The sequence below is a fragment of the Trichosurus vulpecula genome, chromosome 6 (assembly GCF_011100635.1).
Source record: "Trichosurus vulpecula isolate mTriVul1 chromosome 6, mTriVul1.pri, whole genome shotgun sequence".
NCBI lineage: Eukaryota > Metazoa > Chordata > Mammalia > Diprotodontia > Phalangeridae > Trichosurus > Trichosurus vulpecula.
The window spans coordinates 73208765-73224291 of record NC_050578.1 but is presented as its reverse complement, the minus strand read 5'-3'; the positions used below and the strand labels follow the sequence as shown (position 1 = coordinate 73224291).

General features: G+C 36.5%; 1 protein-coding gene across 1 annotated transcript in view; it reads left to right on the top strand.

Moving 5' to 3' along the window:
* Positions 1–13184, top strand: part of FGF5 (fibroblast growth factor 5) — a 28750-nt gene extending 15566 nt beyond the window's left edge. Inside the window, exon 3 of the mRNA XM_036764889.1 lies at positions 12834–13184. Within this exon, the coding sequence (XP_036620784.1) occupies positions 12834–13184 (351 nt within the window). The remainder of the gene's footprint in view (positions 1–12833) is intronic.
* The last annotated feature ends 2343 nt before the right edge of the window (positions 13185–15527 follow it).

The window sequence follows — 15527 nt, the reverse complement described above, 5'->3', positions numbered from 1 at the left end:
ACAGAACAAATCCCCTTGATAAAAGAATTTGTTTTGTAAAATTTGGATTCATTCAAAAGGCTGCATTGGAGGACCTACAAGGCCATGTATGGCCTTGAGTCCACAGGTTCCCCACCCCTATCCTAAAGTATCATTTAGAACAGAGATACCTGCCCACCTCCTCCCCCCATACCTCCTTATTACCTAAGATTCTATAATTTAACTTTGCTAGCCTAAGTTGAACTAGAAGGCCACTGAAATCACTTCCAACTCTGAAAATTCTACTACAATGGGAATGAGTGACAAATTCATGCCAAAATGCAGATGGAAGGGGGTCATCTATATTTGCAGTTGAAATTCACTTTTTTATGTGTTTGTACATGTTTATGTTATATGTATGTAACACATATTACATAGTAGTCAAATGTCTGAACTGCTGTTTCTGGTTCTACTGCAGTTTGTAAGCCTTTTTGATTATGAGGCATTTACTCAATGCTGAACTTATAGGACAAGGACAAATCTGCTTTCAGATCCAAAGATCCATCTCAATGTTAAATCTTATGTTTCTATATGTAGTCACATACAACCATCTGCATTATGTATAGATGGCATGCATGCATGTGTATGAATTTGTATGCACGTATACATATATACATGGGGAGGAGAGAGAAAATATAAGAGGAGGTTGATGTCCTTGAAGCAGGAGATTTTGCTATATTAAACTTCTGAAGTCTAATGGCAATACCTCAGATTAGACATGCTATCTATAAGACTAGAAGATTTTGGTAATGTGTAGTGATTTTTAAAATATTTTTTATAATTCTCTTGTTTGGGAAAAAAATCACAGTTTAATAAGTACTAATATTATCTTAGGAGATAGAACTGACCTTAAATGTTGGACATGTTCATTCTAGTTCTGCTACTTAGTTCTCGTGTGACCCCAGGCAATCACTTAAGGTCTCTCAGCTACCTTTCTTCAGATGCAAACTGAAAGGGTCAGCTAATGACCTCTAAGTTCCTTTAGGCAGTGAGGTGGTATAATGAACAGAGGCCTGACCAGGAGTCAAGAAAATGAGTTCAAATACAGCCTCAGACAGCTTTATTAACTGTGTGATCTTGGACAAGTCACTTACTCTCTGTCTGCCTTAGTTTTCTCAACCATAAAATGGAGATAATACTAGTACCTACTTGCCAGGGTTGTTTTAAGTATCAAATGAAAGAATAATTGTAAAACACTTACCACAGTGCCTGGTACATAGTGGATGCCTAATAAGTACCTGTTCTATTCCCTTCTTCCTATTCTCTTTCAGTTCTAAATACCTTACATGAAACAGGGAAGGAGCCTTAGAAATTCTGTAGTCCAATGTTTCATTTTAGAGAGGAGGAAAGTGAATTCTAGGGAGGTTGAGTGATAGGCTCCACGCCCTACAACCAGTAAGTAGAAGAGTTAGAGTTTGGACCAAGTTATATTAATTCTTAGTCTACCATTCTACTCTTTCCTCTTTTACACAATGCTTCCACTGCTCTAACAGGGTAGAATTAATATTTGATTTGGAATTGAGGGAGACTTGAGTTTGAATCTAGCATGCAATATCTAGTACTTATGTGGCCATGGGCAAGTCACTTAAATTCTCTGGGCCTCAGCTTTTTCATCTGTAAAAATGGTTATGATGATGATGATGATATCAGATGCATCTATACCAATGGATTGTTTTAAGGATCAAATAAGATAAAATACTCTGTCAACCTCAAAACATTCTAGAAATATATATATATATATATATATATATATATATCAGTCATTATATTTTGATTATAAGGTCCAATAGCTTCAAAATAGTTTGCACTTTCCGCCGGTCTGACACAAAATTCCCAATCCTAGAACTATTCTTTTTGGTTAGCAAATAAATATGATCAAGATGGCTGCCATAATGGAGGTATAACGCCCAACTCTAACATTCCCACTTTAGGAAAAAAATAACTAAAATTTCTACTAGACTGAATCAAGAAATCTAATGAGAAAAAATGACAAATGGCTCCTTCCTTCACAGAATTGAAGAAAAAGTCAACCAGAAGGCCATGGGCAATAAATTGGACAACCACAAGAAAAGCCAGGACCAGAACAGGCAAATAAACTTAGCTTTCAAGAATAACCAGAGTTGGACTAGAGACATGTGTAGACTGCAAGGCTCAGTGTCCAAAAACAAGAGCAGAAACCCCACTGATAGGTACCTAGAGTGTTGAGAAACCTCCAGGGTGGGGACTTTGAAAGCCCTAGGGAGTGTAATGACCAAAGCAACACATCAGTGCTCACATTAGGATAACCCAGCACCCAGGTGCTCAGAGGTCCTGAGCACTTTGTTTTGAGACGCTACAGATGGCCCTGCAGCTCTAGCACTCTGAAACTAAAAGAGGCAGGAAGACATGAAAAGATGCAAAACTAGAGAAGTGGACATCAGTGCAGAAACCCAAAGGATCCAGGACTAGACCAAACAGAATAGAAGACCTCATCCAAAAGTACATCAAGGGGCAAATTCTGTCTCTGGCACAAAGCCCCAATGCAGTAACTAAAGAGCTGAAGAGATAAATAAATCAAAGAAAATACTGACCACTACCAAATACATATGTATATATGTATATGTACATACATATATATATATGTGTGTGTATATACATAGTACAAATCTAGAGATTCCCCCAAAGAAGGAGCAATTAACTCCATAGCAACTGCAAGAAGAGACTCAGAGGAAAAAATAGATTTTCCATAAGGACTACATGAATAACTAGAAGAAATGATGTAAGACATTTTAAAAATGAAATAAGAATCATGGAGGAAAGAAGTGGAAGGAGAATAAATAGTTTAGAAGGGAAAGAGTGAAATCTTACCCAAGAAATGGTCTTCCTGAAAATTTGAATACATCAAATATAAGGAAATGAATATAAAATACCAAGACCTATTAGAACAAAATTAAAATGACTGAAAAAGTAGACAAAAACGTAAGATATGTGACAATAAAAACAATTGATCTGGAAAGCGTATCAAGCAGAGATCCTTTAAGAGTCATTGGAATAGCTGAAAATCATGTTGATGAGGTTTTTTTTTAAATCTAGACATTATATTTCAAGACATAAATGAAACTGCTCTGATCTATTTTAGAACCAGAAGAAAAAGTCAAGATAGAAAGAAGCCATCAATTACTTACAGAAGTGAGGGGAAGGAAAATGCAAGTGGTATATTTTCTTTCCTTTAACCAACACATCCATGGAGTATAATAACATGAGTGAAATTTTATACAGCCTTAGTCTCCCAGCTCTGCAAAGAAGAAAGTGAGATATATTTTTCTCATATCTTCTTCAGGGCCAAGTTTTCTCATTAAAACAACATGGCATTCCTTCCTTCCTTGCTTCCCTCCTTCCTTCCTTCCTTCCTTCCTTGCTTCCTTGCTTCCTTCCCTCCTTTCTTCCTTTCTTTTTTCCTTTCTTTTTTCCTTTCTTTCATTCTTCCTTCCTTTTTTCTTTTTTTCCTTTTATTGTTTCACTTATTTAATATTTTTAGTTTTCAGCATTAATTTTCACAAGTTTGAATTACAAATTGTCTCCTTATTTCTACCCTCCCTCCCAATCCAAGATGGCATATATTCTGATTGCCCCATTCACCAGTCAGCCCTCCCTTCTGTCACCGCACTCCATCCCCCCCCAACTCCTTTTCCCTTACGTTCTTGTAAGGCAAGATAGCTTTCTATGCCCCATTGCCTATATATCTTATTTCCTAGTTGCATGCAAAAACTTCTTTTTTGAACATCTGCTTTTAAAACTTTGAGTTCCAAATTCCCTCCCCTCTTCTCTCCCCTCCTACTCTCCCTAAGAAGGTAAGCAATTCAACATAGGCCACATGTGTATCATTATGCAAAACCCTTCCACAATATTCATGTTGTGAAAGACTAACTATATTTTGCTCCTTCCTATCCTATCCCCCTTTATCCAGTTTTCTCCCTTGACCCTGTCCCTTTTCAAAAGTGTTTGCTTTTTATTGCCTCCTCCCCCATCTGCCCTCCATTCTATCATGCCCCCCTTTTATCTCCTTCCTCCTTCTTTCCTGTGGGATAAGATACCCAGTTGAGTGTGTATGGTATTCCTTTCTCAGGTCAAATCTGATGAGAGCAAGATTCACTCATTCCCCCTCACCTGCCACCTCTTCCCTCCCAACAGAACTGCTTTTTCTTGCCACTTTTATGCAAGATGATTTACCCCATTCTATCTCTCCCTTTCTCCCTCTCTCATCCCTTAATACTGAGCTCTCATGAATTATACACATCATCTTTCCATGTAGGAATGTAAACAAAGCAGTTCAACTTTAGTAAGTCTCTTATGATTTCTCTTTCTTGATTATCTTTTCATGCTTCTCTTGATTCTTGTGTTTGAAAGTCAAATTTTCTATTCAGCTCTGGTCTTTTCACTGAGAAAGCTTGAAATTCCTCTGTTTTATTAAAAATCCATATTTTGCCTTGGAACATGATACTCAGTTTTGCTGGGTAGGTGATTCTAGGTTTTAATCCTAGCTCCATTGACCTCCAGAATATCATATTCCAAGCCCTTCGATCCCGTAATGTAGAAGCTGCTACATCTTGTGTTATTCTGATCATTCATGTTCCACAATATTTAAGTTGTTTCTTTCTGGCTGCTCGAGGTATTTTCTCCTTGGTCTGGGAGATCTGGGAGCTCTGGAATTTGGCGACAACATTCCTGGGAGTTTTCTTTTTGGGATCTTTTTCAGGAGGCGATTGGTGGATTCTTTCAATTTCTATTTCACCCTCTGGCTCTAGAGTATCAGGGCAGTTCTCCTTGATAATTTCTTGAAAGATGATATCTAGGGTCTTTTTTTGATCATGGCTTTCAGGTAGTCCAATAATTTTTAAATTATCTCTCTTGAATCTATTTTCCAGGTCAGTGCTTTTTCCAATGAGATACTTCACATTGTCTTCTACTTTTTTCATTCCTTTGGTTCTGTTTTATAATATCTTGATTTCTCATAAAGTCACTAGATTCCACTTGCTCCAATCTAATTTTTAGAGTAGTATTTTCTTCAGTGGTCTTTTGGAACTCCTTTTCCACTTGGCTAATTCTGCCTTTCAAGGCATTCTTCTCCTCCTTGGCTTTTTGGAGCTCTTTTGCCATTTGAGTTAGTCTACTTTTTAAGGTGTTATTTTCTTCAGCATTTTTTGGGTCTCCTTTAGCAAGTCATTGACTTGTTTGTCATGGTTTTCTTGCATCACTCTCATTTCTCTTCCCAGTTCTTCCTCTAATTCTCTAACATGCTTTTCCAAATCCTTTTTGAGCTCTTCCATGGCCTGGGACCAGTTCATGTTTTTCTTGGAGGCTTTTGATGTAGGCTCTTTGACTTTTTTGACTTCTTCTTGCTGTATGTTTTGGTCTTCTTTGTCACCAAAGAAAGATTCCAAAGTCTGAGTCTGAATCTGAGTCTGTTTTCGCTGCCTGGCCATGTTCCCAGCCAACTACTTGACCCTTGAGTTTTTCGTGGGGGTATGACTGCTTGTAGAGTAGAGAGTACTTTGTCCCAAGTTTGAAAGGCTGCACTGTTGTTTTCAGAGATATTTCTGCACAGCAAGCTCTCCCACACCAGCACTCCTCCTCCCCCAAGAACCACCAACCTGGATGGTGACTAAGATCTTAAGCAAGCTCTGCACTCCCTCTCTAATCTGTCACATAATTCTTTCCACCAGGTGGGCCTGGGGCCAGAAGCAACTGCAGCTGTAGTTCTGTCCTCAGAGCTGCACCACCTCCACTGGCCCCCAGCAGTGGCTGAACCGCAAACTCCTTTCACTCTGTCCCCTGCTGCTTTTCCCACTAACCTTCTCTGTTGTCTTTGGTGTTTGTGGGTTCTTTCTTCCTTTTTTCATTTAAAGTCCTTGAGAATTACTGTTAATGTGTATTGGTGACAGGGGGTACTACTGGATGAGGGAGGACACATTCTGAACAATTGGAATGTCAGGATTGGAACCAAAATGGTGGGAGAATGACACCACCACATAAAGAAGACATTGAGGTTGAATTAGGCAATGATGGTGAAGGTAGCTGCAGAACTTCCTCCTCGTAGAAAGGTTGCTGTTTCAGGGAAATATCTCACTTTTGCATAGACTTCAATTAACTATATTCCTCTCTCTCTTTGATCTCTGATCATTTCCAAAGTCTGCTATTATTTTAAGGGGAAAGAAGTGAATCATAAGCAAAAAGGAAAAATGAGGGATTTATTTTTATAAAGCAAATATATTCACTCAATTCTCAGTATGTCTTATGGCTAGTTAGTACATATCTGTCTTGATTCCCTACGCTTTCTATGTAGAATTATAAAATTGCTTAGCTAAAAGGGATGGTCTAACAACATCTACCTATTCTGTACCTCTAGTCCATCACCTCTGTCAAGAGGTAGGAAACATTTTTCATCATCAGTCTTCTAGAGTTGTGACTGGTCATTGCATTGATCAGAGTTCTGGTCTTTCAAAATTGTCTTAATTTAAATTCTTGTTGTCATTAGATAAACTGTTCTCTTGGTTCTATTCACTTGACTTTGTCAGTTCATACAAGTTTTCCAAGGCTTCTCTGAATCTATCCCTTTTGTCATTTCTAGCAGCACAATAATATTCCATTATATTCCTAGATCATATTGGCCATTCCCCAACTGACAAGTCCATATTTTATTTCCAGTTCTTTGCCACAACAAAAAGTCCTGCTTATAGATGTTTTTGTGATTATGTATCTCTCAGACATTCTTTGAAATTCCTTTTAAAGAAAACTCCTCTTTCTAAGTTCTTTTATATGCTAAAAAACCATTGGTCTCTTCTTTATCCTCATCTTTTTTGATGATGGAAGCTCTTGTCTCTGTTGACTTCCCTCTGGATTCTTTCTGTTTCCTTTAAGCCTTCGTTGATCACTCTTCTGGGGAATCCCATGACTTCCTAAAAAGGTTCACGTTTTAGATAGTTCTAATTTTTAGGAAGTTTTTGCTTGCAATGAACTAGTCAGCCTGTATTTTACCTGTTGCTCATCATTCTCCCCTCTGGAACCAAACAGACCAGGGCTTCTCTTTCTTCCACATCACAGTCCTTCAATGACCTTAAGTCTAGCCATCATGTTCCCGCATTCTCTTCTCTAGAATGAACAACCTCAGATCTTTCAAAGAACCCTCATTTGTCATGTTATAGACTCTTTGCCACATTAGTAACCCTAAAATGTGGTACTCATAACAAGCATATTACTTCAGATGAAGACTGACCAGGGCTTCCCCATTCTGTGGATTCTATGCCTTTTAATGCAGCCTAGGAAGTCATATCACACTGATGACTCACATTCAGTTTAAAGTTCATTAAAGCCTAAAGGCTTGTTTTTTCTTCCAGAAATTCTGTTATCTACTCACATCTGCCCCATCTTCTAATTGTAAACTATTTTTTTTAATTTCAGATTTAAAACATTCCATTTATCCTTGTTAAATTTCATCTTGGTAGATTTAGCCCAATATTCTAGCCTGCTTGGAGCTTTTTGGGTCCTGACTGTCATGCGACGAACTAGTTATACTTCTGAACATCCTTCTGTCATTTTAAAATTGGGTAAACATGCCATCTATGTGTTTTATCCCAGGCATTGATAAATATTTTAGCTAACACAATGCCAAGAAAAGATCCCTGAGGCATTTCATTAGAGACCATCTTCCAAGTTGACCTAGAACAATTGGCTGTGCCTCTGATTTTGGTTATTCAGTGAGGGCTGAATCCACTAAACTGGACCATCTGTGATATGCGGTATTTAGATTATCTCCAACTTATCCTGTCTGTATGCTGTTTTTACCGGGTTGTTTGCACATTGACTCTCCATTAGACTGTGAGCTCCTTCAGAGAAGTCCCTGCCTTTTGCCTTTGTTTTTATCCCCAGTGCCTGGCACATAAAAGGAGCTTAATACATGCTTACTGGTGGGCCAACTGATTAATCAGAAATTTTAAAAAATATTTTTATGTTTTAATAAATCTAATTCTTTTATATTACTTATATTGAATTAATAAATAGAATACTTATATCACTTCTGATCAAAATGATGTTTTCACTGAAATCTCATGGGAGGGAATAAGCATTTATTAAGTACCTACTCTGTGCCAAGCATTGCACCAAGTGCTTTACAAATATTATTTCATTTGATCCTAATAACAACCCTGGAAGTGATATGATTATTCCCGTTTTATACTTGGGGAAACTGAGGGAAACAGAGGTGGCCCAGGGTCAACCAGCCCATAAGTGTCTGAGGTGACATTTGAACTCATGCCTTCCTAATATGAAACCCAATACTCTATCCACTGCACCACCTAGTGGCTTCATAGAAAATTGCAGTGGGGAAATTTATGTTTCTAAAACAATCTACTCTAGGTCTGCAGGAATTCAAGCTTAGTCAGCACAAGTCTCACTGCATGAGATGCAAGTGTGTCTTGCTTGCTTTTTAGCCTCATTCCTAAGGCTAGGGATACTTATTTTGGGTGAAGTTTCTTCATGTAAAAGCTATATTTTTGAAGGAAGCATTTCATTGAAATGTTTGCTTCAAATAGGTCTTTTCTGCCATACTTCAAGGAAGTCCACAGACAAAACATTTAATTAAAGACCAATAAAGATGTCCAAAACAATCTGTAAGGCATATGTGTGTATGTAATGAGATTGGTGAGGCGGTTCCATTGATACCACTGAACTCTCAAAAGGTCATTGGACTCTGTCACTCATACTCTAGATACTTTTTAAAATGTTCTCTCATCTACAACTCCACTCACCCAACCAAGGATGCACTGTGAAAAATAGATGCCTGAACACTTTCCTCTTGAACATCAGGTCTTTTGGAATGAGAGTTTTCAGGGAGGGAACTTTTCTGAGAGGGTTTCCACTAATGCTATGGATCCTAAGGAGAGGAACTAAGACCAGATAAGCAAGACCTATGTTTCTATGATAGTGAAATGAGGCCCTTTCATTGAACAAACAACAACAATAATAACAAACCTTGTTAAATGCTCTATACCTTTTTTTCACTGCACCTTTAAGGGAAATAAATACAAATCAGGGATCAAAGAGTTCAGTATGTTTCAAGGTACATGGCTCAAACTCTGGTCTTTCCCAATTCTGATCATTCCCAATTCTAAGTTTTACAGACAATGTATTTCATAAGACAAAAGTGAAATGAGGTCAGTGCACCATGTATAAGACATTTTTCATTGTATTCAACTGCATCTCAAGAAAAAATTCAAGGCTACGTATTTTTCATTTCATCTATTTTCCTCTGAAACCCACCTCACTCATCATTTCTGATATGCTCATCCTTTCTTCTCTGAGGACTCTAGGTTTTATTTCATGGTAAAAATTTAAGACTATATAATTTAAACAGGAAAACACAACAATACTTCAAAAAGCTAAGAAATTAATAGCAAATTTACACTTCTATTTGTAATAAATACTTTCTTTGTTAAAAATATAAAAGAAATTGCAATATGATTTCCTAAAATAACACCAGCATTAGCTTTTACCTTAAAAAGGGTTTTCTAGAATATAGGATCAAAACACCAAAGATATTACATTTTTTTAAAGTATTCTGTTTTCAGCCTACTGGATTTCAAATATAGCAGTGGTTAAAGGCTATCAACAGCAGAGTTTTAGAAAATTTGAATGCACAGGGACACAATCCCCCAAATAAAGGCTGCCATCAGAACTCAAACTGCCCCTACCTGTAAATAACCAGCATAATAAGCAAATTACATGTCACTGGCATCTAGCCCTTTACATGGGCTCCAAATTACATGCGGCCCAAATATTTAGAGTAGATCATAACGTCCACTTTACTTGTCTCATAGCATTATTGTCTGGAAAGAATGCTTTATAATACTGTTTGGAAAATTAATTATGCTGTTTTAGAAACTGTTTGCACTCAGAATTTCATCTTGACCCTGGTAACTCCCCAGGAATGGAAGAGACAGCTAAAAGGAATTTTGGGCTCCTGCACGTCCTGAATCCAATTCAGTCTTGGGATCCCTGCATGTGATTTCATGTGTGACCTGTGTGTGACACCTTTGTCAAAATCTATATAATTTAAACCTTTGAGCACCTCGAAGAGGGAGCCACTTCTTTTAAGATATCTTCCTAATAAATGACCTAAAATTTCTTTCTAAAACTATCTCAGATTTTTGGGTTTGTTCTCATAAACAGTTGTAATGGTCAAGTGAAATGTGAAATAGCTTTGGAACTTCTGAAGAGCTTTACGAATGTAGCAAATATCAAGAGATGTGACCCCACTATACTCAGTTCTACAGTTCTATCCAGATCTCTCTCTCTCTCTCTCTCTCTCTCTCTCTCTCTCTCTCTCTCACTCTCTCTCTCTCTCTTTCTCCCTGATGGAGTTGCCTTGCTCATCCCATCTTTGTCTTCACTGGCAGGTTGGAATGATTTTCCAGATGTGGACAGAATTGTAACTACAATTCATTCTTAGGGTCCTAGATGTAATCTGGGTGGGAATTATACATCTCCACACACATTGTAGCTGCTGAGCCCCCACCTATATGCTTCACATTTATACAAATCAGACACAATGATACCATTAACTCTTAAACATGAAATATTTACTAAATAATAATCATTACATAACATTACTCAACAGAAGACAAAAGGAGGCATAATCAAAACATAACAGACCACTTATAAACCAGAGCCATACTCTTTCATGGCTTCCAGGGATGGGGGGGATTGATAACACTCTTACAGAAACCTAACAGAGAAGCACATGAGTAGGGAAACACACTTACCCAAAGCAAATCATGGTCCTAGAGTCTTCAGATCTGGATTGTTTCTGGCAATAATCTGTACCACTTGTCTCTTGTACTTGTGTTGAGTCAGGTCATATTTCTGTAGTTCTTGGGCCACTAAAGTGAGGTTAAGATCTTTTATATAAAAGGATCCTTACAGCTGGAGTCTGCAGAGGTTCCTGGCTTCCTACATAGGCAATGTGATACTCTTTCAACTTCTCTTTAATTCTGGGTTATACAAAAGTCTCCTCCCCACTTATAGCTTGTGATAAGCTTTCCCCTCATGAGGGGAATAAAGGGAAATAGAGGCAAGTTTTCAAGGGTTTTCTCCTCTTTCTTTAGATGATGTTAGAAAGCAAGACAGCCTTTTGACTACCCAGCTATAAGTTCTTCATCTCATACTAGAGGATTCTCCTTTTCTCCAGTCAGCACTTTCAAACAGCCATGATCTGACATTTCTTCCTCCAGCCTCTAAAACCTTTGAATCAGGGTCTCAGTGACCTATCTCTAACTTAGGTTGAGAAACCCAGAATCCACAGCAATATCAAATATGGCATAGATGGTCATTATACATTAGTCAGCTGGTTCTAAACAGTCCTTTGATTTGAAGTGTTCTAATATTAAGCTCCTAAAGTCCTGAAAATGGCTATCTTCAAATTAACAGTGGGAAAATAATGCAGTCACTACTTTTGCCTCAGATAAGAGTTTTCTCCAGTTTTCTCAGAACTTTTCTCTGAAGGCTACTTTTAGTTCTCAACACAATCTGTGTTTTTCCTCATTTCTTTTCTCTATTTTATAAAAAATATCTTTTCTTCCTCCATTCAGCAAATAGTACATTTCCATAAAAAAAGGAAAAGTATCTTACGTGTTGTTGTTATCTGTCCCTACCAGTTTGCTGGTATAAGGGACTTATAATTATTTTTTTTTCTTTTCTGAGTCAAACATTGACTGCTTTATACATTTATTGGATGATATATTTTCTTTATAAAGATTTATATTATGTATATATAAATTATTTACATTATTTATATATTACATATAAATAATTTATATTATTTATATAGTATTTATTTCTTTATAAAGATTTATATTATTTATGTATTATGTATAGATAAATCATTTTTATTATTTAGATATTTGCAATATAATTTATGTTATTTTCATATTATTTATTTATGAAGATGTATATTATTTATATATTATATATATAATTTATATATTGCATCCATTTATATTATTTATATTTACATATAAATAATTTATATTATTTAAATACTATTTATTTCTTTATGAAGATTTATGAAGAAAATATATCAACTGATAAGTGTCTAAAATAGTCAATATTTGATTCAGAAAAGAAAAACATAATTAGAAGTCACCAACATTCTGTGGCTATGCCTCTGCAAAAACCAAAAACGAATGACCTATAACAGAATATGAATATAGCTACATGCTGTCCCTCTCTTAGTGGTACAAATCTTACTGATAATGATGGAAAATTTATACTTATTTCAAGGGCACTATATAACCCCAGGTCTCAGAACACAAATTCATGTGTTACCAAAGGACAATTTCTTAGGGAAATGTTTCTAGGTACTTTGAAGGCTAAGGGTTCGGAACTTTCAAGAGTCTGTCTTAGAAGAAAGTGCTTTTTTCTGCAAATCTTCAAGTAACTACAGATCTCAGGGGTCATTTATTTTTAGACTTTTCATGGAGTTAAGAATAATTAAGTGCATTAAGACATCTAATTATTGCTTTTATGAATGTTAATGTTTGGGCTACTGAGCCTGTGATAACTCAGCAGAAATCAGTGTCGTGAATGATGGAGCGGTGTTGAGGGTGATAGTGATAGCAACGTCTGGGCAGTTTTACCTAAGGGGATGGAATATGGATCACTAGAAACTTTGGCTTTTATGACTGGAATCCAAACTTTAAAAAATAATATACTGAAAATTTTCCTGCTCAAATCTATTCACGGCTTTCTCCTGAAAGTGAAAATTCTCTCATTTTGTTTTCTAGGCCAGGTTTACGGATGATTGCAAATTCAAGGAGCGGTTTCAAGAAAACAGCTATAATACCTATGCCTCAGCCATCTACAAGACAGAAAAGACTGGGAGAGAATGGTATGTGGCATTGAACAAACGGGGTAAAGCCAAGAGAGGCTGCAGCCCAAGGGTCAAACCCCAACATATTTCTACCCATTTCCTTCCAAGATTCAAACAGTCAGAGCAGCCAGAACTTTCTTTTACAGTGACTGTTCCAGAAAAAAACAAGCGACCTCCTCACCTGGTCAAACCAAAGGTCCCCCTTCCTACACCTCGAAAGAAACCAAATACAGTCAAATATAGACTCAAGTTTCGCTTTGGATAGCAGTCGGTCTTGCGACGAGACTTTTTTTTTCCCTTCACTAGTTGCTATGGGTGTCTTCAGAGTTGTAGGCCTAGAATTGCAGGCCGAGTTGTTCTTTTCTCCATTAAGGACGTGCAAGGAGATAACAATTTGTATCTCTAGACCCAAGCAAAGTTGCTGTTTGACAGTGAAGAAGGGTGCTAACTGAAGTGATGTTCTTAGTAGGAACCTAAAGGGAAGAAAATGGCTTCAAATCAGTGAAATGGAAAACCTTTTGTTTGCTTAATTCTCAACGGCATTTGGACCTCTATTTTCAGGAATGGACTGTGTATTTTGATGATTTTTACAAAACAACTTGAAAGAACATACATGGAACATTTTTATTTTTATTTTTCAAAGAATATTTTGGTGCAGAGAAAATATTTTATTAACTCTTTTTTTGTTTTTTAAGAAAAAAAGCATATTTTCTTACTTTCATTATTACAATTTAAGGAATCATTTTAATGTAAGATACATCACTTATCCATGCACTTAAAACCCTTTTGTAATTTATGCAGATTTCTTCTTCATTTTATTTCCTCCCAGATTTTTCATTATTTTTGACCATACCTCATCAGATGTTCTAATTTTAGCTCTGTGTCTTAAAATGTTTATTTCCTTCTCCCAGAGCCCCAGGGTCATCTTGTTTTCTTTTTCTTTATAATTTTGCCATAATGTGGATTTATTCCTCTTTGGTGGCTGGGCCAGAATGAGGGTTGAAGTAAAGGGAAGAATATAGGGAAGGAGGCTTTGGGGGGAAAAGGGAATGGCATTTGGAGGGGCAAGTACAGAAAGCATTTTTATTCCAAATATGTACAGCATCATTTGGTCAGAACAACCCTCATTCTGTTTCCTTTCCTTCCCCTTCCGTCCCCTTCTCTTCTTTTCCCTCCCTTCTCCTTCCCTCCCCTCTTCTTTCCTTCTTCCTTTCCTTCCCCTTCCCTTTCCTCTTCCCCTTTCCTTTCCCTTCTTCTCTTCTTTTTCCTCACAGTTACCCATCCATTTCCTCTCCAACAAGTGGAAGAATACATTTTACTTTGTCCAACAAGCATGCTGTATGGAGGGTTTAAAATACCTCTAATGTAGCATCCCTCTAAATAGGCCTATAGAAACAAATTACTCTGCAAGAAAACAAAAAGAACCAAATCCATTTCAAAGATCTATCAGATGACTCTTATCTATGTACTGTCTCATGATCAAAAATTGCCACTGTGGTGACGAAATCAAACTTTTTTAAGTCTTTCCTTCCAGAGGTAATCAACCATTCCTATGACAATGGCAGCCTTTCATTTCAACAGAAAACAAATGATGTGTAATAGAAGGCAACTTGTGTGCTACAGTAATCCTCCTTTGAGAAAGGAGCAGATAATGGTGGTGTCTAACCCTGCTTCATATTATACAGCAAGTGCTGGTCTACAAAAGTTTTTACTTAATATGAGTTTCATAACTTATTTATTTCCTTGAGTGCTCACTTATATGCAGTTTATGTGAATATATTTGAACTCATCTTCTATACAGAAATGTGGCAATAAAAGTGGTATAGTGACTATGGGAATTGTGTGTCTTTCTTGGTGAGAATGACGTACTTCACAAAAAGTATCTGTTTCACCATACTCTTGGTCTCCTCCTTAAGAAAGCATATAAAGGTATGTTTGTTGGTCTGGATGTGTGCGTACTTTTTTAAAAAAATCAAAGATGCAGCTTTTTCTGTGTAAATATGATACAAAATATTAGAAGAGCTGAATAGATTATCATTTAAGTCAGCCCAGTTTGTTTTAGTGGGATGAAAAATTTTCTCATTAATTATGCTAATATAGTTTAAGTTGATTAGCATAAATAGTCAAGCCATGCTGTAATTCAAATAGAGTATTTCATTATAAAACTAATAATCTGATAAAACTTTATTTCAATTTAATGCATGATTTCTTTATGAATTCAAGGCCTTTGTTTTTTTAACCCTGCAAACCTCCAAGAGCTATAATTAATTTATACCCTAATAAATGCTTCAGGCTTGACTAAGTTTGATGGTAATATAGAGATTTTTACAAGTACAGATGTTGTGTACACTATGGATTGAGGTATCCAGCTATCGAAGGTTGGCTATTTTATGTACATATAAAATATATTAATAATTTTAAAATCCACAATAAAGCATATTTGTACTTCTTTTCTGGAAATTGTTTCCCGTTATGAATTGATTTAAGTAAAGTTCTTAACTAAATATGAGGAATGTAAGTTGTAAAACCAAGTAAACATGTTTCTGTAAGGGCTAGCAAGCATGACATCAGATCTGAATGCATATGCCACTATTTTGTTAGATGTTAC